The sequence below is a fragment of the Seriola aureovittata genome, chromosome 12 (assembly GCF_021018895.1).
Source record: "Seriola aureovittata isolate HTS-2021-v1 ecotype China chromosome 12, ASM2101889v1, whole genome shotgun sequence".
NCBI classification, from domain to species: domain Eukaryota; kingdom Metazoa; phylum Chordata; class Actinopteri; order Carangiformes; family Carangidae; genus Seriola; species Seriola aureovittata.
The window spans coordinates 8648420-8675546 of NC_079375.1; the positions used below are offsets into that span (position 1 = coordinate 8648420).

The window sequence follows — 27127 nt, forward strand, 5'->3', positions numbered from 1 at the left end:
TGACTTTTAAAACACTCTGCCATGCATGAGCTGCCCAGGGGATGGAATGCAAGCGGACACAAGGGGGTGTTTCAGAGGCTTCAAAAACAAGTGAGGGAAAAGAGACAGAGAGAGAGAGAGAGAAAGAGAGAGAGAGAGGTGAGGTGGTCAACCTAAGCTCTAAGCTCTCTCTCTCTCCCTCTCTCCCTGCACACAGAGAGCTGCTCAAATATTGATGACTTTTAATATAGAATCTGACCTCATATTTTTCTCAGTGAAATTATGACATTCTTGAGTTTTTCCTTGCATTCTGAGTGCCCCTGAGGATGAGGTAGAGACGCATTGACGGGGGAAACAAGTGAGGAGGGGATTATGCTGTATATTGCATTTTTCGCTTTGTGTGAAGAATCTGATGTTATAAGATATGAACTGGTAACCAGGACAGCACCACGGGAGATCACGAGTCAGTTATTATAATATAATCTTAGATGGGACACCTCTTTGAGTGATATTTAAGAATGAAGTGGCTTTCTAAATGGTGTCAGGACGCTTATTGTGTGCAGAAATAATCTCTTCTGCATAACTGAGGTTTGAAACATTTTATATTCTAAGCTTTTTCATTTTTTCCTTCACTGTCACCTCAGTAGTGCTCTGATGCTGAATGATACCTGTCCTCCGAGGTTCACCGAGCATCCCGACACCTTCCTTTCATCTGTATGGATTTCATTTCTCCAAGTGTCCATGAATTAAAACCAATATTCCCACGGTTAGCTCCATTTGCTGTCGCTTATTAGGTTTGACTGTTCCCTATTAAATAAAAATAAGATAGGCGACCTTCACCACCCTGCTGCTGGTACCTAATTTGACTGTCTTTATAATGAAAGTCAACTTCGGTATTATGAAATAGGGTTTTATCTAGGTGTGTGCGTGTGTGTGTGTGAGAGAGAGTGTGCATGTGTGTGTGTGAGCTAGTGAGATGAGAGCGGTCCATCTCAAGACACATTTCTGATCAGGGACTGACATATATATTTATGACATTTCATTCACGCATCCCCATGAAAGAAATGGCTTATTCATCACTCAGAGCTCCAGTCGTGTTATCAAATTTGTAATTGGCCTCTCTTCTTAGGAGGCTTGTTGATTGACATGAGCACATTTAAAGAGCCAAAATTCTCCCCTCTCACTTTTTTTTCTTCTCTCATCCCCCAACTAGTTTCTTCCCTTCTCCCGCTAGAGGTCTGTCAAACGAAGCCTCCCATCCACACCTCCTGACATGGCTCACTTTGAAGGGTCTGTTGGGTCTGAAAAGCAGCACATTTAATTTCTCTGGCTCAGATGAACATCTTTCATTACAGTTGTGATGTATTCAGGCCCGGAGTCATTTTGTAAAAGGGGCATTAGGTTGGGAGAAGGAAAGCAGTAATTGCCTTAGATGTGGTCAGAACCCATTCAATTTTCAGCCCAAGACAAGGCAGCTGAGTTAAAATACTAAATTTTGAAGCCTCAATGTGTTGGCAGGGAGCGCAGAAACCTGCTCGCATGTGTGCGCACACATGCAGACACAACAACTCATTAAGGAGAGTTTGTGTTTTCCAAATTTTGATCCCAATCTTTGCCTTGTCACATGATAACACGTTTTATTAAAATCCCTTCATTGATTAATTTGATTTGACTCGGTAACTTCTCGATCAAAACTGTAATCTTTCCACACAAATCCAAAAATAGCTCTTTCCTCTGAACATAAAAGACTCGCCACATGCTTCAAACCCCAGCATACCTGGAAAATATTTGTTATAGCAGAGAGTGGGAGAGAAGGGGAGTGAATAAAGCTGCTGACTGGAAACTTACTGGTTTGGCTGCGTGTATGAATGGGGGGGAATCTGGGCAGAGAAATTGAATGAGTAACACTTTCCCATCAACAAGTGCTGCTGAAGTGCCCTTGAGCGAGGCGTTTAACCTCCTGCTGCTGGAGCAGACGCTCTGTGTGATCATGGTGGTTGTGCCAGGCATTTTTTCAAGTCCTGGCTGGTGTTAGAATTAATGAAATGCCATACTGCAAACTTCTTAGCAGCTGTAAACACGAAACTGTACATCCTTGTTAAAATTGTGCCATAAATAGGCAGAGGGTTAAATTGAAATGTATGCGCATATCCCAGGAACATTAACTTCTTTCCACTAAGGTAAAACCTCAGGCCATCTCAGCACTGTATATAGCTGCTCCATTTTATTTCCCCCACTTCCACATACAATTTTTACCTGAGACGCTGAGTCGTGTGGGACTCGGCTGACTGCTGCCAGGCACCATTACCTGACGAGTTAGGCCATTTGACTGATGGCTTGTGATAGCTCTCAGAAACGTACGATCCCTCAAATAGACCATTTCTGTCTCCCAATTCTGCTTTAATATTTCCCAAATGCCTCTGAAGGCACTGGGACAAACACAGCTCCACCTTCGGCTATAAAGGAGCAAGAGTCGGAAAAAATAACTTAAATGCAGTGACAAGACACAAGGAAATGAGCCTTTTTGTATGAAAATCAAGTGGAGCTTAGGCTTTGCAGAACAAGCTTGATTTGAATTGTATACAGTGATTTTGGAAAGGTTATTATTGAGGGATACATATAAACAGCGAGACCCTGCATTGTGTTTGTGTGTACATTATGGATGTGTGTGGTAGTCGGCAGTGAGATCTACTATTTATCCACCTCAGTGCCCTTAAACCATGTTGAGCCTCTGTTAATATTTTAATACAGTGTTTCAAGTGTTTCTGTGTGTTTATGTGATCTCTTTACTCACTGCACCGTCTTTTTCCTTCTGTCCTTTAGGATGCTGCTTGTGGTAAGAAAAAAAAACACACACACAATCGACAAGAGATCAAGCTAAGACATCTGACAGCCACTGACTTATGAGGAGTGTCACTCCTCGCTGCTCATCACGTCTGACCGTCAGTTGACCCCTGCATCAACATTCAGCACTTCTGGAGAAGCTCACTTGTTGACACACCTCATCAGCCAGGCACAAGAGGCGGCAATCGAAGACAAAATAACTGAATGGGGGCTAATCGTCGCCTGAAGCTGCTGACACACAAGTAGCAACATGCTGCCACAGTTCCCAAATCCTCCACTGCACCGTTCAAAGCTGCAGTTCATTTAGAAACTTCTCAGCGATATTGCCATCTCTGTGACGAAGCAGCGGCTGTAAACACACAAAAAAAAAAGAAAAAGAATAATTCCACAGAAACCACACAGAACGAGATCAGCGATGCTTTGGCCCATATTGTTCATTCTGCAAGCTGTCTGCACCAGCGTGGCACATGCCATGCAACATTACCCGGCGGCCTGGGGACACTATGACGTGTGCAAGTCCCAGATCTATACAGAGGAGGGCCTGGCATGGGACTACATGGCCTGTCAGCCGGAAGCCACCGACATGACAAAGTACCTGCGAGTGGCCCTCGACCCCCCAAATATCACGTGTGGAGATCCGCCAGAAACGTATTGCGCTTTGGTGAGTCGTAACCTCGCCTGTCCCCTGATGGAGACAAATGAGGCTGGAGACAGGATCTCACAGCATACTGGGTCAGGGATAGAGAGCAGTACATAACAAGGCAACGTGCTGCCGCTGCAGCAGAGATTAATGTACAGACAGATCCAGTGTGTATTAGGATACAAGTGCTAACATGCAGCATCACACATGCATGCTTGACATAGACACATGAATGGATGCTGACATGCATTAATAGATCAGATCCTGGGGATGCATTTAGACAAACATGCACAAGCAGGTGTAGAGACAGACAGATGCACACGAGCACGCACATACACACAAACCAGGACTCACAGTCGTGAATGTGCACAGACATGCATAAGTATACACACACCAGGTTATAGAGGCTGAGTTCGAGTGAACTAACACAAAATTCTGACCATATCTGACTGGTGTAGCTGAGTGTGTGTGTCATATTCTCCACAGTGCTGATGTTTTTCTTGTCACATATTTCTTCTGTGGATGGGACAATATTTTAGATACAAGGGAAAGAACATCTACTTTTTCATTTTTGTATTCTTTTGCAAAAAAATTTTGCATTCCCTGGAAAGATTTTTGTATTCTCTTGCAAAAAGTTGCAAACAATTGTAGAAATAGAACCTTATTTTTCTTCCTCCAAAATGTTTCCAAAATATTTTCACACAGTAGAAAAGCACCCACTGCCAATTTGTATTTTTTTGTCTATACAAAGTCAAAATGGCCAAAAATACTGCCATGTTAAATTTTTTCACTATACAAAAAACATGCAAATGCACAGACACACAGATGACTGCAGACACACCTCATCCCTCAAACCCCACAAATAAGTGCGCGCATGCACACACACACACACACACACACACACACACACACACGCACACACATGCACGCACACACACACACACACACACACAAACACATGCGCGCACACACACACACACACACACACACAGAGGAAGGATCAGTGTTAAAAGTGACAAGGTAATAGTCCTGGCAGAGATATTGTGCACTGCATGCTTACTGCAGTGTTTTCAGCGATGTGTTTCATTGGCCCTTATCAACCATTATCAACAGTTCAACCCCAGGTTGCATTTGTTTAGAGTCACACTCAAAGTAAGCAGCAAGTACCCACAGGCTTTAAAGTGTTTTATTAGAAGTTGTGTGCGTGCCCGCTGAGAGCTCCTGCAAGTAAATATTTACCAATTAAAATGGGCATCTTGAAAAGGAGAGTTTTTTTAAATTCTTGCGGCACCAGATGGCATTGAGACATTTAATGCCACTGTAGGATGAAAAAAGAGCCGGTCCCCAGTCGTGTGTGACGTTGTGCAAAGCTTTATATCAAAACAAACTGTAAAACCTTTATCAGCCCAGTAGATTATCCGGAATACGCAACATTAACGTAACACAGGGGGCGTAAAGAGCCAAACAGAGACAAAGAGAGGCACAGTGGTTGGACAGATACTTCATTTCACCACAATAATTGTCGGTAGTTAAAGATGCCTTGTGATTATCTTGACCATGTTTCCCTTTTCGTTTACGTGGAGATATAATTTCATACACAGTATACTGCAAACATGTATTTTCATACATTACACTGACAATATTTCTTTTGTGGTATTTTTTTTCATTTTCAGAGTATACAGTATATTTTTTCATTCATGAAGGTGGAGATAAAATGACTAATAGTGAATTTTGAAAATTGATTATTTACCAGTATTATAAGACTAAGGAGACTGGTCACTCACTGGTCACTTTTCACTGAATAATGTTTCCTTACCCAGTGCTTGTATTACTCTGTGTAGTTGTAACTACAGTGATTAGCCTTTATGTTGAAAGAGAGCACAGCACTATCAAATCATGTATCTGTTCTTCTTGGCAACAGTGGATGATGCGATTATAATTCAGGCACAGGGATAATGTCAGATCAATATCTGAAGTTATATTGCAGCTAAGTGTTGCAGGACTTTAGCATCTGAGTTGCTGGAGTGTTTGTTTCCATCTTGAACAAAGGGAGCAAATTTGGAAAGTTTTAGCCATGCTAGCAGAGTGGTTCTGGGGATATCGGCCTGTTTCTTGGGCAATCCAAACTATTGGATGGATTGCCATGAAATTTTATAAAGACATTCATATTCCCCAGAGCCCTGACTACAATGAATCACTGCATTTGCTTCAACCGCCGCTATAGTAGGTGAAAAATTTCACTTACATCCAGTGAAATATATCAATATCTACAAGATGGGTTGGCATAAAATTTTGCACATGGTTCCCAGATGATAACTCTTGACAACTTTGGCGATCCTTTCACTTTTCATCTAGCAACTCCTTGGCCTGAATTGTAATAACTTTGATGATGCTTTCACTTTCCAACTAGCGCCATCTTAAGGCCAAAATTTCAGTTTCAGTCCAGTAGTTTTGGCTTATCAACAAATACCTGCTAAACTATTTAGTGCTAATTAGCAAATGTTAGCATGCTGAAATGCTCAAAAGAAATGGTGAACCTGGTAAACATTTCCTGCTAAATATCTGCACATTAACATTGCCATTGTGAGCATGTTAGCTTGTTGATTTGGATGGGTTGGCCAAAATTCTCTGACCTTCTGCACTCACCAACCTAATAATTACATTTTTAATTACAAAGAAGCAGAAATTCATTCATCTTACGCCCTTTTATAGATACGTTTTCACCAAGACAACAATTGGTCAGCTAAATGGTCAATTAATCCAATTATAAGTACAAGCAGTTTAATCACTGAATTAAATTAAATGTAGAATATGTATTTGAGATAATCACTTCAGGTTTAGGAGGTATAAAGAATATTTGCAATCTCCAATGCCTCCAAACATGTGTACACTCATGCTGTAAATTGATTTCACTAAAAGATAATGCGACTTTTCAGATCTCCCTACACCTGCCAGGATGTCTGTCACCTCTGACATGGATTTGCGGTCACCATTGTCCAGGTGATCAAGAACACAGGCTTCTCCTGCACTCACTTAAACGGCTGTTGTGCGTTTGATCTGTTTACATTCTCAGCTGGCACACAGGCAGACTGACACCGGTGACCTTATCCACCGGTGCTTCCTGAGAGTTTGTAGGAGATGAGAGGAGCATGCAAATGAGCTCTTTTAGCCAATCACTAAGTTGCCTGCAGTTGTGAGCCTGGTCTAATCAGTTTCCTCAGGAGTTGGTTTGCCTCATAGTGGATGGTCAAAGAATCCTGGATAGCTCACCCCTCCCATCCCTTCATCGCTCAAGGATTTTTTTTTTTTGTCCAAACTGGGCTCTGCCAAATATAGTTATGACAGAGTCTGTGCTCATGAAAAGGGCATTAATCATTCAAGAGTGGATATTTTACATCTTAAGGTTCGAGGTTGTTTCCTCTTTGGATGAAATGGCAAAGATACCCTTTTTGGTTTTGGTTCACATTTCAGCTCTGTTTTCTCTTGAATGTTCTGGACAAGTGATAAAGAGAGTCCAGGATAAACAGTGTCTAGGACAGGTGTTCTGCATCAGGGAGTTAGCCCTGTTTTTATTTTTAGCTGCAGACCTTCAGGGGTTCTTCAGAATGTGTTGGTATTAAGGCTGTTCTCCTGTGGTGCACTGTGGCACTGTCACTCACTATCATTCGACACCAGTTTATGGTCTTTTTCTAACAGGCAGTGTGCAAGCATGTATGTATAATCGCATAGTTGTAATCCTTATGCTGCAATTTAAGAGAGTAGTGACAAGGTTGTATTAATTGATACATTATAATTCTTGTTATTACTTTTACAGATTTGTATAAAATTTCTTAGTCATGCTTCCTGTTTTAATTAATGGGGAAAAGACATTTTTAATATTCAGCATTAACACAAATTATCTAATTAGACCCATTTGAACGCTCGTAGGCGAGACAATTATTAAACTATTGCACCACATGGGCCCTAATGAACAATAGCTGTTAATGCAGAAGAACGCCTGCTGAAAAACATCTGCATCTAAAAAGCTCTCATAATCACTTTTGATATGGTTACCAGACACGAGAGTGTTTTTAATTACAGCACTTCTCTCACTCTCTAAAGTCCAAATCAGGTTGGCTTTGGGGGATTTAACGGCAATTCACTAAAGTGGCAGGCCATTACATAGACTTCATTGAGAGAAGAGGTTTAATTTTCACGCACTTCAGAGTCAAACCAAATCATTTGTAGTTGCCAAGTAATGGGCATGGACATGTTTATTCCACAAAAAATAAATAAGCGTTTGGCAGATGGCTGCCACAGTGTCTTAAAATTTTCACCATCTGAATATGCTTTGTAAATAATTTCTGTTTTGTGAAGCAGACCACACTGTCAAGCACTTCTAACTGCGCCTGCCATGGTGAAGTAGTATTTGAAATAGTGCCCTGCTGATAATAGAAACTTTTCACCCAGTGGTTTGGTGGTTTGAAATGTGGCAAGGCAAATCTTGGAGGAAGAAGTTGAGAGCCACTCTGTTCTCCCACGGCATTTTTAGTGATCTGGCTCTGGATCTAAATGAATGAATGCGAGCTTTGAGTCAGGTGTCATCGGCCCACATGCTCCACAGTATCTGCTGCCATGCTGATTCATCTGCGTCATGTTGGCAATTGAATAATCTGTGAGACTGATTCAGTAATGGCGTTTATTCCAGCTACTCTGAGTTTAACTGGGTAGATTCTTGTAATTCCTCTGAACTTTATTCAGTTCTCTCAGAATGGATGAAAGGAGTTTTGGCTGCCAGTTCACCACACAGCCCCCTCGGAGGCTTAGGGAGGAAAGACGAGTTGAGAGCTCCCACTAAGCTGCTCGGAGACTGCCACGTTATTGACAGTCAGTGCAGCAGACTTATCTTTGCTGGCAATGATGGGAGCCATTGTGAACTTTCAATCTATGTCTTACATGCCCACAAGAACTGACGTAATCGACTTTAGAAAGAGAAATAGATTATAGACCAGAGAAAGGGAAGTAACCTTTGCTGCATAGGCTGTGAGGTCATGAACAGAAATAGTGAATCTGCAGAATATCTCGTGCTTCAACTCCACAAAATGTGTTTATGAACTTCCAACTTGTTTTGCTTGTCAAATTTAGAAGAAATGTAATCACTGCCTGGATTCAGTTGGATTATGGGCAAAATCTTTTGTCCAATCCTGGAAAGTTCTTGAAATGTATTCTGGGTGACATTAATTTTCCAACCAAATTTATTTGCTGTTGTAGAATAGTTGCATGCCTAAGAACATAATAACAAGGTTGAATGATTACCCTGATCAGACTAAAAATCAGGATTGATCAAATCTTCATCCACCTGACTAACTCCTCTTTGAGCCTATGGCCATGTCCAAAATCACTTCCTCATTCACTCATTCTGTTAGAGTCCTAGTATAATGCACACTCAGTTAGGCTGTAGGGAGCAGTGAACTGAGGTTTGAGACACTCATGAATTGTTATCATTTTGCATCATCAATGATAGCTGTAGTGTCCCATAACTGTAATTTTTGCATCTACAGCATAAAATAAGATGCATTATAAATTGTAATTGTTAGCAGAAAATATTTTCATTTGTTAAATTGAGTGTATACATTTCACACTCAGAATCTGGATATAGAAATAAAATGGTTATAATCCTGTATATAGTGCACTATTTAGTAGATTTGATTTGATATGATTTTGGACACTGCCTCTGTCTGTGCCAAACCAGTCTGGGGCTCAATGTCATGAACAGAGTGTCAGTTTCTAGTTGCTGAAATAACCCACCAGTTCAGAGGTCAAAGCTGAAACTGCCATTGCCCCTCTTTGATCTCTGCACCCTTCCGTCTTGGGGGTGGGGGGATTCACTCATCCATATATTTGTTTGGAGACAGGGAACAGTTGGAGCGTTTAGCTTCCCGTCACCCCGGTGCCCTTGACTCTGTTCTGAACTGGCCCTGCCCAGCACATCATCACCGCACCACTGCGTACTAAGACACCGAGATGACATGCAACATGTCCCCTGACTCCAGGAGAGGGGGGGAGTCATCATTTATTCTTTCACTCGCCTGCCACCTCTTTTGTCTCCTGGCTTTTTAATTTCCTCGTCACTTGTTTTCTGTCAGCTGATGATGCATAATATCCATGCTTTGTTTGAACATGTGGAGGTTGGATGCTCCATATAAGGTGAGCACTTGACAGATAGAGATATGTCGGCATTCTTCCCTGGGATCTGTGACAGGTTAATTCTTAGAGGGTTGTAAATACAAAGACAGATGAATTATGCATAGAGATATAAAAGAAAGTGATGGGCTTTGTGGTTCGGCTATACAGTCTTTCTGGACAGCTTAACATTTGAATGCATGTTTGCTGACTGGAATTGAGTGCATATAAGTATATGCATAAGTGCTTCATTCTTTTAAATTTTTTTCCAAAGCAGACATAATACTTGAAAAGCCAGTTTTGAATATTTTTTCATAGGTGTCTGCAGGACTCTCGTTTCCTCTGAAAAAAATGATCATAATTGCAGTTTTCCTTTAGTTGCCCATAAACTGAAATTACAAGAACATCAGACTTTGTAATGCAAATGTTTGAAATCCACATACATTCTCTTACCCGTTCAAGTCACCTATTGTCTGTATTGAAAACAGAGAGCTTTATTAACAGTTCTAATTCTGTGCAGCTCTCATATCGTACAGTCCTCATATTGTATTTTCACTGACATATGATGGAACCAAGCTGCCTGGCATGGCAGACTGTCAAACATCGATGTTCTGTGAGATTATGTTTGCCCACCGTGTTTGATATGATGAGGTGGAAATGTGACACACTTTTCCACTTAACACAGCTGGGTTCGAGACACATTTAATTCAAACAACGCATGGAGTAGATTCAGCAGAACTATCTGAAGACATGGCAAAATCATTATTAAATGGCCAAGCAGTGTTACAACCCACAGAATTTTATTTTCAATCTTGTGGAAATCCTTACACCTCCAATCTTATCAGCTACATCAGGCTGAGCTATGTGAAATCATGTTTTTCATACACAGGACATCTATAGCACTCAGGGTTTCCCACTCAGTTTTTATGAAATATAATACTAGAATTTTATTCATGAGAGGTTGGTCCACCACTTTTGGTCAAGACTGAAATATTTTGACATCTCTTGATCCATTATCATCATCATCATCATCATCATCATCACTATCGTCCAATAGATTTGAAATCCTGTTAAACCAATTGCTCAATGACAATTGTGCACCTATATGTCTACATGGTGCCTTTGTCTATTTTGACTCTGATGAAGACACAGTAGTGTTGAAACAGTCTGTTCACACTATCAAAAGCAACAAAGTATTCGATTTAGCTGCATGCTGCTGGAAGATGTGCAGAGAACCCTTTTGCATCGTCTCAAAAACTATAGAATGTATTGTTATGCAATGTTGTACAGACATCCGTGGTTCCCAGAGGATGAATCCTACTGATGTTGGTAGTGCCACTATGAAGTTGACAGTTGTGGTTCCAAGATTAATACCTCAACAGCTATTAGATGTATCTACATGGAATTTAACACAAGATATTTATGGTCCTCAGAGGATGGAAAGAGGAAATTTACCACTTACATTCAAGGTAGCCAGAAGATGACTTGTAATAACTTTGATATCCTGACTTTTCATGTAGCGCCATCATCTGGTTTCATCAATGGCTGCGATCAGACTGATCCATTAGATATAGAAATGCAGCTAAGATAAACACCTGGCATCTTTTATATTGAATTGAATATTGCAGTTCTTGCAGATTGCAGAATTGGTTTTTTAGTGGCCTCGTGTGCCATGAAAGGGAAACAGATTGGAAATTTTGAACTCAAACTCCAGAAATCATGTAATGTGTTCAATCAGTGAACCAAGCCCAGTGCAATTATTTTACCAACCAACACAGTCTGTACCCAGCCTTGTCTTCAGAGTATTTGCTATTTCAGAGTCAGTTGGTGTTTTAGATATTCTCAGGTGGTTATTAATCAGCTGTAAAAAGATATGCGTGGAAGAAATATTTTACAATACAAAAAATTAGGGCACTCTTCATGAGATTTGGACATTTGTATTTTTTACACAAAATGTTTGCCTAACTTTGCTCCAGGTTTTGAAATAAACAAAGTGAAAGTGAATCAACTGCATCCCTACTTCTCATCTCTTCAGCTTCAACATCAACAAACTCTACATGGAATATTAAATCTTCTTTGTTCCCTCTAGGTTTTGAATTTAAAAGCAGGGTGACAAAGACCAATCTCGTTAGCATTTACTGGGCCTTGCTTGAGGACGCGAATCGCAGAAGATAAGATGGTATTTTGGAATGATTCAAAGGAAATCCTATTACCTCATGATATGACTCAGCTTCCTTCCTTCCCACAGTTCAGCCACATTTAACTAATTTGCTGCAGACTTACATGGCAACACATTTTTTCCGCTTCCCTGGCAAAGGCATATTACAAGCATGAATGTTTCATCTGTGAATCACTGTGTTTGTCTTACACCTCACTACACAGGAAACAATTTGTTATATCAGTGTGTGGTGCCTGTCAATACCAATGAGACAGTAGTTCTTAGAGAGCGACAGTCATGAGCTTTCAAGGAAGCGCTTTCGTAGAGATGACATTGTTGTGGTGACCAGTGGACTTAAGCTACTTTTAGTTTGAAAACCCTCCTCAGAGGTTTCTGTGCTTCCTGTTTTTGCCATGTCCATCGCAGCTCTTCTACCTTTTCAATAATGAAATAAAAGGGTAACTGGACTCTCCACACTGTAATTTTAAAAATAAAAGGAATTCCATGACCATTAAATTGAATTCTTTTTGCTCTCACAGCCTTCAGTGCTTGTACATCCATTCAGCTTTCTTTTATGTTTGACAAGCTGAATGGGCTTCTTGTAAGATATACAGTAATTGAATTACTCAAAAACTATTTGGCAGGCTAGCTCTCAGTTGCTGCCCAAAAAAAATTCAACTTGGCTCACCCATTTGCCAAAGTTTTTTTTTTTTGTTTGCAGGGAAGTGCATGTGCGTGTGAAGGACTTCCCCTCCCTCAAGACACTGTCTGTAATTTTAGCCAGACTGAGGAGTGTCAAGCAATCAAGCAGTGCTCTCATGGGAGAGGGACACTTTGAAAGCTTTAACCTGAAAAATATGTATTGCTAGGAATACAGCTGTGCCACAAATTCAGACATTTAAAAATGTTTCACCTATTTAACATAATAACATAACATCTTGAATATTATACAATTATAATATTATACATTAAGACAAAATTGTAGTTTCTATTGTAGCGCCCTTGTGAAAACATATTTTGGATATGGTTCCAATGTGCATTAGCTATCAGCAAGTATGATGCTAAACTGCTTTCTTTCCAAGAGTCAATTAAGAAAATGTATATTATTCTCATGTCTTCGAGTTAAGTACAGAGCTACAGTCAAAACGTGGTTGGCCTAGCTTAGCTTAAAGACTGGAAGCACACACAACTACCATAGGCTGTGGATTTCTTCAAATACAACTCTTCTTTATGATGTCTATTTAACCCTGACAAAAACAGAAATGTAAAAATGACAATTTGTGATTTCAGAGTTTAGTCTATGAACCATTTCTCTTTTCCCAGTGCTTCTCTGTAGCATCTCTGGCTAAAGCTTGGGCATGTAACTTCCCCTAAAATTACTTTTTGTGTTGCTTAGGAGTTAAATAAGAAGACTGCTACCACTGTCATGACTTTGCATATGGAGCTGGAACTATAGTTAGCTTAGCTTAGCATATAGACTGGAAACAGAGGGAGACAGCTAGCCTGGCTCTATCCAAAGCTTTAAAAAATCTGTCTGCTAGCATTTTTAAAGCTCACTGCTGCAACATATTGTGTTGGTTTAAGCCTTTAACAAACAGAAATTAGGAAACTATAAGTTGTGGGTTTTACGGGGAGTTACATGCTTACATGTCTTGACAAGGCCACTGACTTTCAGGAGTGCAGTCTTTTTTTCTTTTTTTTTAACCTCTGGACAGAGCCAAGCTAGTCTTCCCCCTGCTAAGCTAATCACCCTGCTGACTCTTGGTACATATTTTACATACAGATACGAGAGAGGCATCAATCTTCTCATTTAACTCAGCAAGACAGCAAGTGTATTTATCAACATATACAACTCATCCTTAAAAGCAACAAGCTACGCTGTGTTAATTTTTAAGCTTTACAGATGCTGGTAGAGGTATTTTCTAACTTTGGACAGGCAGGCAAGCTGTTTCCCTGTCCCTCTAGTTATTATACTAAGCTAGGCTAAAAACATCACCAGTACAACTCTGTAATTACTAGACAGACATGAGACTGATATCTATGTTTTCATCTTACTCTTAGGAAAAGAAAACAAATAAGCATATTTCTCAAAATGTTGAACTATTCGTTCAAGGTGTTAATATGTACAGTGCACCAACTTTGAATTGTGTTACCTCTAAAATCCAAGGAAGTCAAAACGCAGGCTGTGTTTTTTTTATTTATTTATTTTTGAAAAGGTCAAGCCTTTCAATGGAGAGTTTTATGGGGGTTTTTTTGTTTGTTTTTGATTTTGAGAATTCATGAACTATGTTGAAGGGGCAAGAAATGAAATAGGGAAACAGTGGCGAGATGACAGGCAACTGTTGCGACCCACCTCCCCTTAGGAAACCCAGCCATCATGTTGTCAGGCCATATCGATCTCCGAGAAAGAGTGAAAGAGACTGTGGTGTAGAGAGAGAGAGAGAGAGAGAGAGAGAGAGGTGTGGAGAGAGGTAGGGATGAAAGTACAGAAGGGAAAAATGGTCGTTTACAAAAGTGGCTGGTGTGATTTTATCATGCTCAGTGAAAGGGTGACATTTCAGTAATGCTTTATTCCTCACTTTGGCATTTCAAATTAATAAAAGCCTCTAATAACTATGCAGATTGAAAAAGATGGAGGAGGAGTTGACACGCTATGAGCTAACACACTGATGAACAATGCAGCAATTTCACTCTCGCTCTTTTTTTTCTCCACTCTCAATTTCATCCCAGTTTCTATGAATTTCTCTGCGATGACCCCTGCATCTCATTTTAAATGGCTGAGAACTGAGACTGTGTCCTTAGAACACTTGGAATCCCTCAGTGGCAGATTTTAATCAGTTTAAAATCTCTTATATGAAGCTAGCAAGAGTCAAAATCAATAATGCAATGATTTTAGTATAGTTTATCAGTATATTGTTAGGATGGACATGTGGTAACAAATGGATAACACTTTCATTTTTATTTTGGTTTTAAATTGTTTCAAACTATATGGATCAATAGGAGCGCAACAGATAGACGTTTTCCACCAACATGGTGCCAGTGTCTAATCTAAAACCGGTTTCACATGTTTCCACCAAAAAAAGTCACAAAATAGCTCGAACCACTGATGTCAGTGACTATGGGAGGAGGGAAAAGCAAGACACTCTTCATCATTTTGGGAAAATATAAGCAAAAGCAGCAACAGCACTGCAAGATGTAATGACTAGATTTATAAAAAAGCATGTAAAACAATTACGTTTTGTCAGCCATGATTTCTTTCTTACTGAATTTACCCCAACTTCTGCTACGTAACTTTCTTCTTCTTCTGAAGTTTATTGTCGGCTGTCAAACAACACAAAAACACAAAAATTGCCCATTACTGCCACCAACTGGTATTAACTGATAAGGTTTGATTTTCAAACTGTCGAAATTAAATTGATAACCCATAAACTTTATATATGAACATATAGCTCTGTTGTATTTTGTCAACTTATGGTTAGTAAAATATTGTATAAAATTACATTTGTTATAAGTTCAAAACCTAATTTTTGTTGCATATATGACATGCATACATGACACTGAACATAAATGGGGGACGACACTGACATATGGGTAGCCTACCCATTACACATCTTACAGCATATGAATCTTGTCAAATGGATGAGATCAACTTTATCCAGAGTGTGAATATTTTTAGCACAGCTAACGCCAAAGAGAATCAAACTATCAACCTCTGGCATTGTTAGTGCCGTGCCCTATTTGTACAGGATCAAAAGAGAAGCCTGTAAATTCATCTGATGTGTTTGTTTGACACACACACATATCTGCCTGTGTTAAGTATTCCGTCTAAAGTATCTTGAGAAGAAAGATATCAATTTTTACCACACAAGCAGGCGGTGTTTTATCCACAGGCTGCTTTGGAATACAGAGTGCCGCAAAGAGAGAGACCAAGCAAAGAGAATTAAACATCCTCTCATTATAGCAATGTTAAAGCTTTTTATTGAATCCTGACATCAGAGGGAATCTAATCCCTCACACGACCAAGCTCTCTCTCTCTCACACACACACAAACACACACACACACACACACACACACACACACTCACACTAATACACAGGAAAAATATACAGGTATACATAAATACACAAAAACAACAAATACACATGTAAAATCACTTTGATGCAGCTCTCTGTACATACACACACAGATTCACACACAAACCCAAATGCACACACTCATGAAAGCTCACTACCACCATCCCCCATGATAATAAGGTGGTGTTAAATTTACCCCAGTGGGACTCTGCCACATGGGACAGATAATGAGGCCAGGTGTTAATTAATGTGGAGTACGTTTCCCCTTGTCTGCTGACGCCCTATGAATCCCAATCAAGGCTGCGTCCGTGGATTGCGGCGCGTTTGATTTGCCAAGCAGTGTACTTCAAAAGGCCAGACTGGCTGTGCTGCAGTCCTCAAAAGGGACTGCTTTGGCAAGGGCTACATTCCAAAGGGCGGAGTGCTTGGCATGTGGCAAATCGAAACATGAGCGCCGGGAGAAGTTTGTGTTTTTGTTTTGATCAGACATCTGCGCCAATAGCAAGTTACAGCCGTCACCTCTGCACCCTCTGATGTGCTGCTCACTTCACCCACCTGATGCAAATGTTTTCATTTTGTTTGCTGCGTGCAGCCTCGCACATGACACTTAAATGGAAGATACTGATGTCTTTGCAAGTTTTACCTCCTTAACTACAACTCATGAATACTCTACATTTTGTTAAGAATTTTTGAATGCATTTAGTACAGTCTTAGATTATTTTGTGATTATGCCAAGCAACCACATGGTCCATGTTCATTTCTGTACAATTTGGCATATTACTCTGCCAACCTAAACAGTTATATTACTATGTCTACAGGCATTTTGCAAAGTATTAAGTACAGTATTTGCCATCTAAATACAAAATGGACATTTTAAATAAACAGCTAATCCGCAAACAGGAGAAGTTGATCTATAAAATAAACCTCCACAGAAATAAATCACATATGTCACTTGCTTGTGTAATCAGTCACAGTGAGCATCAAAAGGGGCACTTCACTCATTTTACATATATGTTTAGCATAGCTAAAGCCGATATGACTCAGACCTACAAGTCTAGCATTATTAGTATTGTGATCTATCTCCACAGGATCAAAGTTTGTCCTATACCAGACACTAAATATCAGGATCTCTCAGCCTCTGCTGTTTTTTTAATTTGTCTGTTGCAAATCTCCATACTTTGTGAAGTGCTATACTAAATTGATGTAGTGCAGATTGACATGAAAAGTCTGTACTGAATTAACTTTTTTTGACCAAAATAACTTCTGATACCTTAAAATGGAGCAATATTTCATTATGAAACATCTTCACAGGTTACAACTGTAGATGAGCAGTTCAACCTGTGTTTATGCTTTTCCTGATCATTTAATTTTTTGGATAAATGAAGGGATGCAGCTATATCAAAATAAAAATAAAAAAAATGTAAGAAAAAATAAAGAACCTTGTGTAAGAGAGATTTTATTTTTAATCACCTTGAGACCCTTCAAAATTATCCTGGGACCGCCAGGTTGACAATCACTGGATTACATCAGAAAGGTTGGGCTACTTCATTTTCTAAATATGCAGTGGTTGTCTGTAATGGCAGGAAAAGCACATCTCAATTTCTGTTAAGTGTATGTGATTTGTAGTACATGGCTTAAAACACCCATAACCACAGGTATAGCCTTTGAAAATGCATGGACGTCAATTATTTTGAGGCTAACACTCACATGTTCTGGCCATTTAGGCTATCAAGATAATCATGTACGATGGTATTTCTTGGATGTGCATGATATTGAATTGCCATTATCTGTTGTCAGGTCTCTGACATTCATAACCCTCCAACCTCAGATATGATATGATGGAGCACTCACAGGTCAGATGTGCAATCCTCTTGTCCTTCATTCCTCTGAAGGTCAGAGCAATGAAAAGCCTGGCTCTGTTGTGAGCCACTTCTGGCCCTGACTGCAGGTCATTAAAGCTCTATTGAGTTTCTGCCAAAGCTCTGACTCTCCCAATATCTCACCATGGCTCATCTCAGCTGTCTCTTCCGTCAGGGTTTATACCAAGCCCTGAAAGGATCAACACCCAGTCTGAGTGTTCACTATACACTTGAGCATTCCCTCCTCTGAAAAGTCGACCTAGATCTACTTTGATATCATCCATTTTGGCCTGTCGTCTGTGTATCACCAAACATATGATCCTCAGTTATATCAAGGTACTGTGCGAGTGCGCTGCAAAGAGAACTTGCCTTTTCCACTGACTGGAAGTTGAGAATTTATTGTGGTCTCTGATGGGCATCGTGTGATTTTGTCAAGTAGTGCATCAGCTCAAATCATCATTATTTTTGTTGTCCTGGATCAACTCCCCAAACACTGAATCACAGCCGAGTGAAATCACCAAGCTGACATTTGTCAATTTTCTCCTCCTCTGGTGCGCCACGTGAATGAGGATGGACATCCGGAGGTGTGATAGAGGGGGTTTGGGCCAGCGACAGGTCTGCAGGTGTGATGCAGGTTAGGAGGTGTAAGGCCAAGTAGGATCATGGGCTGATTAATCCAGCAACACCTCAGGTCCAGTGGGAGAGACTTCTCACAGCCACAGAGCCTTTGTAGTGAGGCAGTTACTGAGGGCTCAGCATAAAACTAGCAAAGCACACACAGGTCACAGACTCATTGATGTCATATTACTGTATGTTTTACATTGTAGCTTTACCTTGAATGGTAAACAGGTAAATAGAAACAAAAAGGTAATTAAAGTTTATTACCAAATGATTGCTGAGATTGGGGAATGCAGTGACATTGCTATAAGAAAATCAAAGATGATCACGTCACCAAGAGATTAACTTATTTGGATGACAAAATGGAAGTGAATGGTAAAATAATTACCCAGACTGTCTGTAAACATCCATCACAGTTAAGAGACCAACTTTCTAATTCCAATGTTGACCTGTGAAATGTCTTGAATTCCTTCGCCTCAAGGGGGTTGTTAGACATTTCGGTTGCTCTCATATTTGCTTATATCTCCAAATAAAGTGGTTTAAATCATCTGGATAAACGAAAGTGGTAAACAACTTTCCTCTCACCACACATGTTTTTAGCTCCCTTGTACCAACATCAGCGTTTTCATAGATCTCAGTGGTTACTTTGTTGTGTACAGTGTTGAAATTACCATGAAGAAGACCTAAAGAAGTTATACAAAAACGAGGATTATCCTTCAAAGTCAAGTATTTACTAATTCAAATCATATTCATGATTTTAAAAAGTTTCACAGAATTGTATCTAAAGAAATTTAATGTCGTATAAACAGTGCCAAATGAAAAAAAACCAACAACTTTATGGAAAGAGAGAAATAGAGGATAAAGAAACAGTGAGAGAGGATGGTTGTACAGATGATCATCATTTTCATCTTCATTATCATCATCATCATCATCATCATCATCATCATCATCAATCTGCATTGGAAATGCACTGCCATTCTTTCTCATCTTAAATAAACATTGCATACAGTATTTACTGTATATTTGCTTGTGCTGCTTTTGTGTAGGTGAGAACATTGGAGGAAACTCCAGTTAAATGAGTCGTTATTTTATTGTCTAACAATTTGATTTAGTATAATTGCTGCAACTATAACTGACAATATAAATATCATTATTATACCCTTCCAGTATTGTGGCATAGGATTGAACTGCTGTGCAATTTGTGCACTGAGTGATATCTTTATATGCTGTGGGTCTCTGTTTATACCCATAAATAAATAAAATAAATTACCCCCCTAGACTGTTTGGTAATTGATAGCATAATATTTCTTCTTTTTTCCTGAAAAGTGGTCATCACTCAAATAAAGTCAAGCCAATTAATTTAGAAAGCATGCACTGTGCAAAGCTGCCTCAGAGCAACCCTGTCTCCTAGAAATTACATTTATATACAACTAAAGCAACAGCGAATATGCCTTGCGACCGGATTACATTTTCTATTAACGTAATGAGAAATAATAACAAGCTTGAATTAAAGGAGATGGCTGGAGTGGGAGAATGAGGTGAGTTCAGTCTGTGATCTGAGCTTCAAGTCCAGGAATCTGTCAGCTAAACTGATTGGTTGGATTGCCTGCACCCATCCTTCAACAGCAGCCGTCACTGGCCCTGGGAATTTATCTGCCGAGCCACCTCTCGTGTCAAAAGGCACATCAACAGGAGGTTGCGCTCTGTCAGTCTCGTAGGCCATATGTCACTCATTTAAACATCTGCCTCACATCATATCATCATGTGCCTCTGTGTGTGTGTGTGTGTGTGTGTGTGTGTGTGTGTGTGTGTGTGTTGTGTGTGTGTGTGTAGTGTTTGCATGGACTTTTGTATGATGTGTGCATTCCCACAATTTTTTGACATATTCTATGTGGGTGTTAGGAGAAAACATCAATCGCTGTATATTTTGTGAATTTGTGTGACAGCATTTCAAAGATTTTATTGATTTAATTGGTGTGGAACAGATATATATTCTTTTTTGTGCTGTATGTTCTGTCATGGCTCATTGATTCCTATAAACTATTGAACACAACCATGAATTTACATATGAATATCCACTAAGCCTTCATGGTTGAAGAGTTGAGGAGCTGAATGTCCGGATTGCTTTATATTCCAGCGAATGACATTTGGATTCACGTTCCCAGCTCAAGTCTCTCGCTGTCTCTGTCTCCCTTGTTCTCTTGCTCTCCTACTGTGTGTGACACCCTGATATTGGATTGACCTTATAGGCTGCAGAGATTGGGACATCATTAGCTGCGAAACAGCCGCAGACTTGCTGCTCAGACCTCCTGCACTAAGCCACTGCCCCCGGACGGATCATATAGCATTGATAGAAACCAGCTGGGCTTGGTTACAGCAGTCATGGTGGCAAAAGAGATGTCAGCCATACCAATAAGAGACAGGCCATTAGAAGCCCCGCAGCACTGTACTGTAGGTTATGTACTGTAATGTAAGTAAGTGCTGAATTGAATTAGGAAGACAATGTGACTGCTATGGCAGGAACTGGTGGGGACCCTTTCAACATACAAATAAAATACATTTTGTGTGTCGGTGAACAAAGTTTATTAAAAAAAGGTGAAACATTTAAAGCAGTGTAAGCTACATAACACTTTTGATCCTTGGGTGGGGGATTAAGTATTACAGCAGCATATGAAACAGACTGGAGAGGCATTGTATGTCGGAACAGGATAACACGGTAACAGTTTATTTCTGTTCAGTCTGTTATTTCAGAACAATTTTTGAATGTCCTGAAAGTTTCCTGTAAGGTTACAGGAAAAGTAAAGAAATAGCTCCGAGACAGGTATTTTAATTAATTCATTTATCTGTGTTGATTTCCAGAGAACTTTCTTTGAAAGAACTGCTTCGTTTAAATCCTTTAAATACTTAGAGATTTTGTTATACACCTGTAGACAAATTTCACATTTCTGCCTATTTAGCTGACTAAAAGTCTCAAGGTTATGTTCTCTTAGCATTGGAATTAGTTGGACCAATCAAACGGTTTTAACTAATTAGTATGAAATTACATGTTTCATTTTCAGGACACTTATGTGGACAACATTTGGAAATTAGGACTGTACAGACTTAAAATAAAGGGTTACCAAAAATTAATTAATTATACACATATAATATCTTGTAGGTTTTAAAACAGTGTAAATGTCCTAATGTTCCAGAAGAAAGCAACAGAGCAAATATATATCTTTATGTATTCAGAATAATAAAATACAATATGAAATAGCTGTTATTAAAGGGTAATCCACTGATTTAGTATTCCACTTCCATAAAGTTAGGGGATTTTTTGGAGACAGATTTTTAAAAAGAGGGGTCGAAACTGAAGCAGCACAGGCCAAGATATCCTGACTTTTAGTCCCTAGAATGGGTCCAGCTCCAAAAATACTGAATCCCACAACTCCCACAATGCAGCTCACCAGTTGATAGACTACCATGGCCCGGTTAATTGCCCATGTCATTCAGTCTCTGTGTCTCTAGCTTTCTGTTATAAATTTCTCCAAGCCCATGTTGACATCACCAGGACATCATAGAATATATTCTGCAATTGTGTGTAAAGCAACCGTTGGAGCGACCCTGCATATGAAGTGTATATATATATATTATATATATTTATATATTTATTACGCATGTGATAACACAACTGAATACAGTAGCAGGGCAAAGCGTTTATTGATGAGATAGTATTATACAATTAGGTAATTGTGATAATTATGTAATATAATACCATACAAGTGTAATGATAATTATTTTAATAATAATAATTAACAGTATGCATATGATCTTAACATTTCAGAGTGAAAAATACTGTTATGCTCAAAAATCTAGTTACATCATCAACATGTTACATTTTGGTTAGATGTGACATTAGAATAACCTATAACTAATACTTTCATGGCTGCAATTCTTTTTCAAGCATGAGTTACATTTTTCAGGTGGTCGATATCTAATTTTGGTACAAAACTCTTGTTTCTCTCTAATTCTTTTCTCACTATCTCCTTCTCCCACAGCCATGATCACAGGTAAAGGATCAAGCTGAGAGGGCTTATTGTTTTTCAATAGCTTCCCTCCGGCATAGTACTGAAGCCCTGGGTCTTAAATGACCACAGAAGGTATTGATCTTCATAAGGCACTGTTTTTGTTGTTAAATAACCACCGCAGGAAATTCGATGAAAGGTCCTGACCTTTCTCTATCATTTCACCTACACTGGGGCTATAGCTATCCAGTATGGTGGGGTTTACTGTGAGAGAGTAAATACCGTACATGTCACTTATTGTTCGATTGGAAAAGTGCCTTCGCATTATTGAGTGTTATTAACGACAGAAGGGTCAGCCAGCCAGCTCCCATATGCGAACGGGCTCCTCGGTTAGAATGATCAGTTCCCTGAAGGCCTGAAGTCAGGGTAGGCAGCGAGAGAATGATTATGGATTGAATTTATGACTGCTTTCCACTGGTCTCTGAACACTTCTTCTGCTGGCGGGATGAAGCAAATTTCTCTCTCTTTAAAGCTTCTATTTACTCTGCTTCTCACTGTTCAGCTGGGAAATCGTTTTTCTCATTAGCCACGGATGCTGCGGTCTGAGTTCTTTATATTGTCTGTGAATAAGGCTCCCATTTCGGAAGATGCAGAGGCAGCCACCCCACTGCTCCCCTGAACCTAACCGTGAAAACAAATGAAACAAATATAAGTGAAAATTCATGCTCTTGAATGACAACAGGGAAATCTCAATGTCTGTGTCTCCCTCCCTCTCCATGTACTGTCAAGGTCTGAGCTCTGAGCAGACCTCCAAGGCTGTTCAAGCACAAGAAGGGAACGTAACGAGCCTCAGCACACATCATTGGTAAATAGTTGACACAAGTACAATGTATTGTCCCCGTGGCCATACTCAGGCAGCCACCATCCTCCCGATTACCCCTTAACTCCTTCTTTCACATCTCTCTCTCTTTCCGTGTTTCTGTTTTCAGCCTACAGTATGGCCTTTCAAGCTTCATGTTGGCTCGGCATGTGTGTGGGTGTGCATGGGCGTGAGAGGAGAATGCAACTAAGATTATCCTTTAAAAAAAAAAAAAGACCAAAAAAAAACCCCAGAAAGAAAACACACACACACTCACAGCAAAAAAAAAAAAGGTATACTTATTTTACATTCTCTCTTCCTACTCTCCCACTCTCTGTCTTAGCAGCATAACCCTTATTACCCTCCTAATTGGATAATGCAACACTCCTTTGAGTCAGGCCTAGTGACCCACAATCCCTCAGCCTTGTTCTACCACATCGCATAGTTATCGCTTCTAGCTGAGGAGCAAGTTTGCTGATAGCATATCACAGTCCCACAGGAAATAAAACGGACCGCGGAGATCTGTATCTGAAAACAGGGAAGTCATACATCTTCCTGTGAGGAAGATAAAGCAACAAATAAAAATTTTCTTTGGGTGAGTAAAATTTAGGGTCCTAACTCAAAGACAAAAAGCAGCTATTGGTCTTTTCAAATAAAATTTAATGGCGACTGCTTATCAGTATTCCTGCCAGTGATCTTCTCTCGGCAAAGTGGCAGTCTGGGTTGAATGCACTGCAATACTGGAGAGATAAGCGGGTAATGTTGCAGATAGCACTGTTCTCACCTTTAGATAATTTTGCGTGTAGAGTGTCGGATGATTGCTGATTATCGAACCGCTTTACAGTTGATCTGAATCTCATCAGCACTTAACCTCATTGTTCCTGGAGCAGAGGTGAGAGGAATGTCAATTGGAGAGTGTCTTGTGCTCTCTGGCTCTGTTTCAGCTCTCTCTCTCACTCTCTCTCTCTCTCACTCTTCCTCTCTTTTCTATTCACACACACACACACACACACACACACACACACACACACACACAGGCAAACACAGTCAGAGTTCTCTACCCCTCTCACTCTCACAAACAAACACAAACACATCAAGAGCTCCTCTTTCTCCCGACCAACATGCTCACATACACATATCCAGACTCTGTGGATGTCTATGGTACAGAGCAGACAGAGGCCCATGAAAAATGCATGTCCTTTTGCGTGTTTCATAAGAAACACTCATCGGGATTCCATTCCCATCTCAGCTGAAATACCACACAGGAATATCAATTACACTGGCAATTTGGGTGGCAGTGTAGGCAGGGATGGCACTGAACGAGAATATGGGATCCGCAGTGTCATCTTAATGAGAGGGTCACCGTCTCCTGCAGCTCTAGGGTCAACATTGCTTGCGCAAATTATAAAAATACACGTTGGCCTGAATGTGAAAGAAATCCTATTGAGTACGGTGGTAGAATCATGATAGGATGGAAAGCCAGCAAGGCACTGGAGAAGTAAATAACCCTTCAAGGAAAAGCAGACCAACAGCAGACCTAAGAGATGCTTTATGGTTTGGAATCGTGAGGGTGGGATTGTTACAGCGAGCTGCTTCACTAACAAGTGTTTTTTCCCTCTGAATATTTTATTCAAAACTGAATATTTAACTGCCTTTCTGACATTTCAATTGCTTAACTTCTCTTCCTCAAACTACAGAGTGCAGCTCATCCAGAATTTTTTTTTCTACCTATTGTCAGTGTCATTGTTCAAAACTCCTCCTGCACAAAGGTAAACTGACGAGTTAAATTTCATATATGTGGCTCACCGCCAGTCGGTTCAAACTATTATCACTAGCAGGGAAACAGTTCTGATACTAACCAAAAAAGATCCCACATGAAATTCAAGCAGTTTAACACAAAAAGCAATTAAAGTCATGCCCTAGCACACTTGCAATGTGTGAAAGCTCAATTTAATAACGGGGTTCTCAAGTATAATAACTGCATGTGTTTTATTTTTTTCTTACTTTTTTATAAACAGATGCTGCCATTATATTTGCTTGTATAATACAGCGAACAGATACATGTCATACATTTTAAATAATTTCATAATTGACAATCTATTAAGGACAGTAGTAAAAGGAGTAGTCAAATAAAAGATCTTTACTCATAACATTTGTATTATTATATTAAGGAAATTCAGGAAATGTCATTTGTCTTTCATGGTGTGATAAAGAATTGCTATTTTTATATATAAATGGATCAATAATCAAAGTTCAACAAGAAACAAATGCATAGCGATATTATGAAGATATGATTCCTTTTGCATGATGTACAACCTCACAGGGGGCACACTTATTTTATTATGTTATATAAGCCAGTGTCCCCAAATTTAAATTTAAATTACTCAGTTCTTCATTTAGGACATTGTTCTTTGAAACTCTTTATTTTGTAACAACTATGATGAGTCATTAAAAATTATAACTATACAATATAACGCACAGTTTCATACCCTGTTGCCAAGTGTGCTTACATGTGTGTATGTGTGTTTGTTTCTTGATAGGAAAATCCTTACATGTGCAACAATGAATGTGACGCCACCACTGAGGAGCTGGCTCATCCTCCCGAGTTGATGTTTGACTTTGAAGGTCGCAATCCCACAACTTTTTGGCAGTCCTCCTCATGGAAGAAATATCCAAAGCCCCTGCAGGTCAACATCACGCTGTCATGGAACAAGACCATTGAGCTAACTGACGACATCGTGCTGACCTTTGAGTCAGGTCGACCAGAGCAGATGGTCCTGGAAAAGTCGCTCGACTACGGCCGGACCTGGACCCCGTACCAGTTCTACGCTACTGACTGCCTGGACGCCTTCACCATGGAGCCCAAGACAGTGAACGATCTGACCCAGCGCACCCTGCTGGATATCATCTGCACTGAGGACTACTCCAGAGGCTACGTGTGGAAGAACGACAAGACGGTACGTTTTGAGATCAAGGACCGCTTTGCCCTGTTTGCCGGGCCTCGACTACACAACATGGCCTCACTGTACGGCCAGCTGGATACCACCAAGAACCTGAGGGACTTCTTCACCATCACTGACCTGAGGATTAGGCTGCTGAAGCCAGCCACTGGTGCCACCATGGTGGATGAGAACAACCTGTCCAGATATTTCTACGCCATCTCCGACATCAAGGTGCAGGGCAGGTAAGAGTCATTTACATTTGTCAAAACTATCATGTGGCTGGTTTCAAATGTACAAAAAACTGTTCACTCTCGTGTTTCTCCAGGTTATTTTAATGTGTATCTCAAAACGGACCACTTTAGTCTTTTCTTTTTTTCAGAACGGCTGGAGCTCTGTGATGAGCTAGCAGCACTTGTCAATTTCCATCCTTGTCTGACGATGAATGAGGACAAGTTGGTAGAATTTTTGTGGAATTATAATTATCACACAGCATCAGTATAATCCAAGGATTGGCCAACCATGTGCCATGAAGAGCCAACATTCGGCAGTTTGTTATTCCAAACAAAGACACCACACACTGATTAGCACTCCTTCAAGTAGAGAGGAATAACTCAGGGAAATCACCTGCTGAGGGGGATCAGTAGGCATGAAAACCTACAGACTGTTTCTTCTCCATGGCATATGGTTAGCTGCCCCTGGTATAAACCAACCTTTTCTGTGTAATACTATAAAGTTTTGTTTAAATTTTTCTTCCAAGTGGAGTTCTGGTGGTCCACTAATGGCACCAATATCAACTGACCAGCAGATTTTATTTCCACAGACCAGATGAATGAATGGAAGTCTATGGGTCTTTTTTGAATGGGAAGTTTCCTAACTGTGGAAAGAAGTTTTTAAGAGGAAGCCACGATTACAACTTGTTGAATTTTCAAAATGCAAAGGAAAGGAGCATCAATACCTCCCCTCCTTTGGCCTATAAAGCCAACTATTT

General features: G+C 40.0%; 1 protein-coding gene across 3 annotated transcripts in view; it reads left to right on the top strand.

The window, feature by feature from the left end:
• Positions 1 to 27127, top strand: part of LOC130179482 (netrin-G1-like) — a 63384-nt gene that overhangs the window by 3443 nt on the left and 32814 nt on the right. For all 3 annotated transcript variants that reach the window (XM_056392488.1, XM_056392489.1, XM_056392487.1), the window contains exons 2-3: positions 2803 to 3484; positions 25738 to 26381. In XM_056392488.1, the coding sequence (XP_056248463.1) occupies positions 3239 to 3484; positions 25738 to 26381 (890 nt within the window). In that variant the 5' untranslated portion in view covers positions 2803 to 3238. The remainder of the gene's footprint in view (positions 1 to 2802; positions 3485 to 25737; positions 26382 to 27127) is intronic.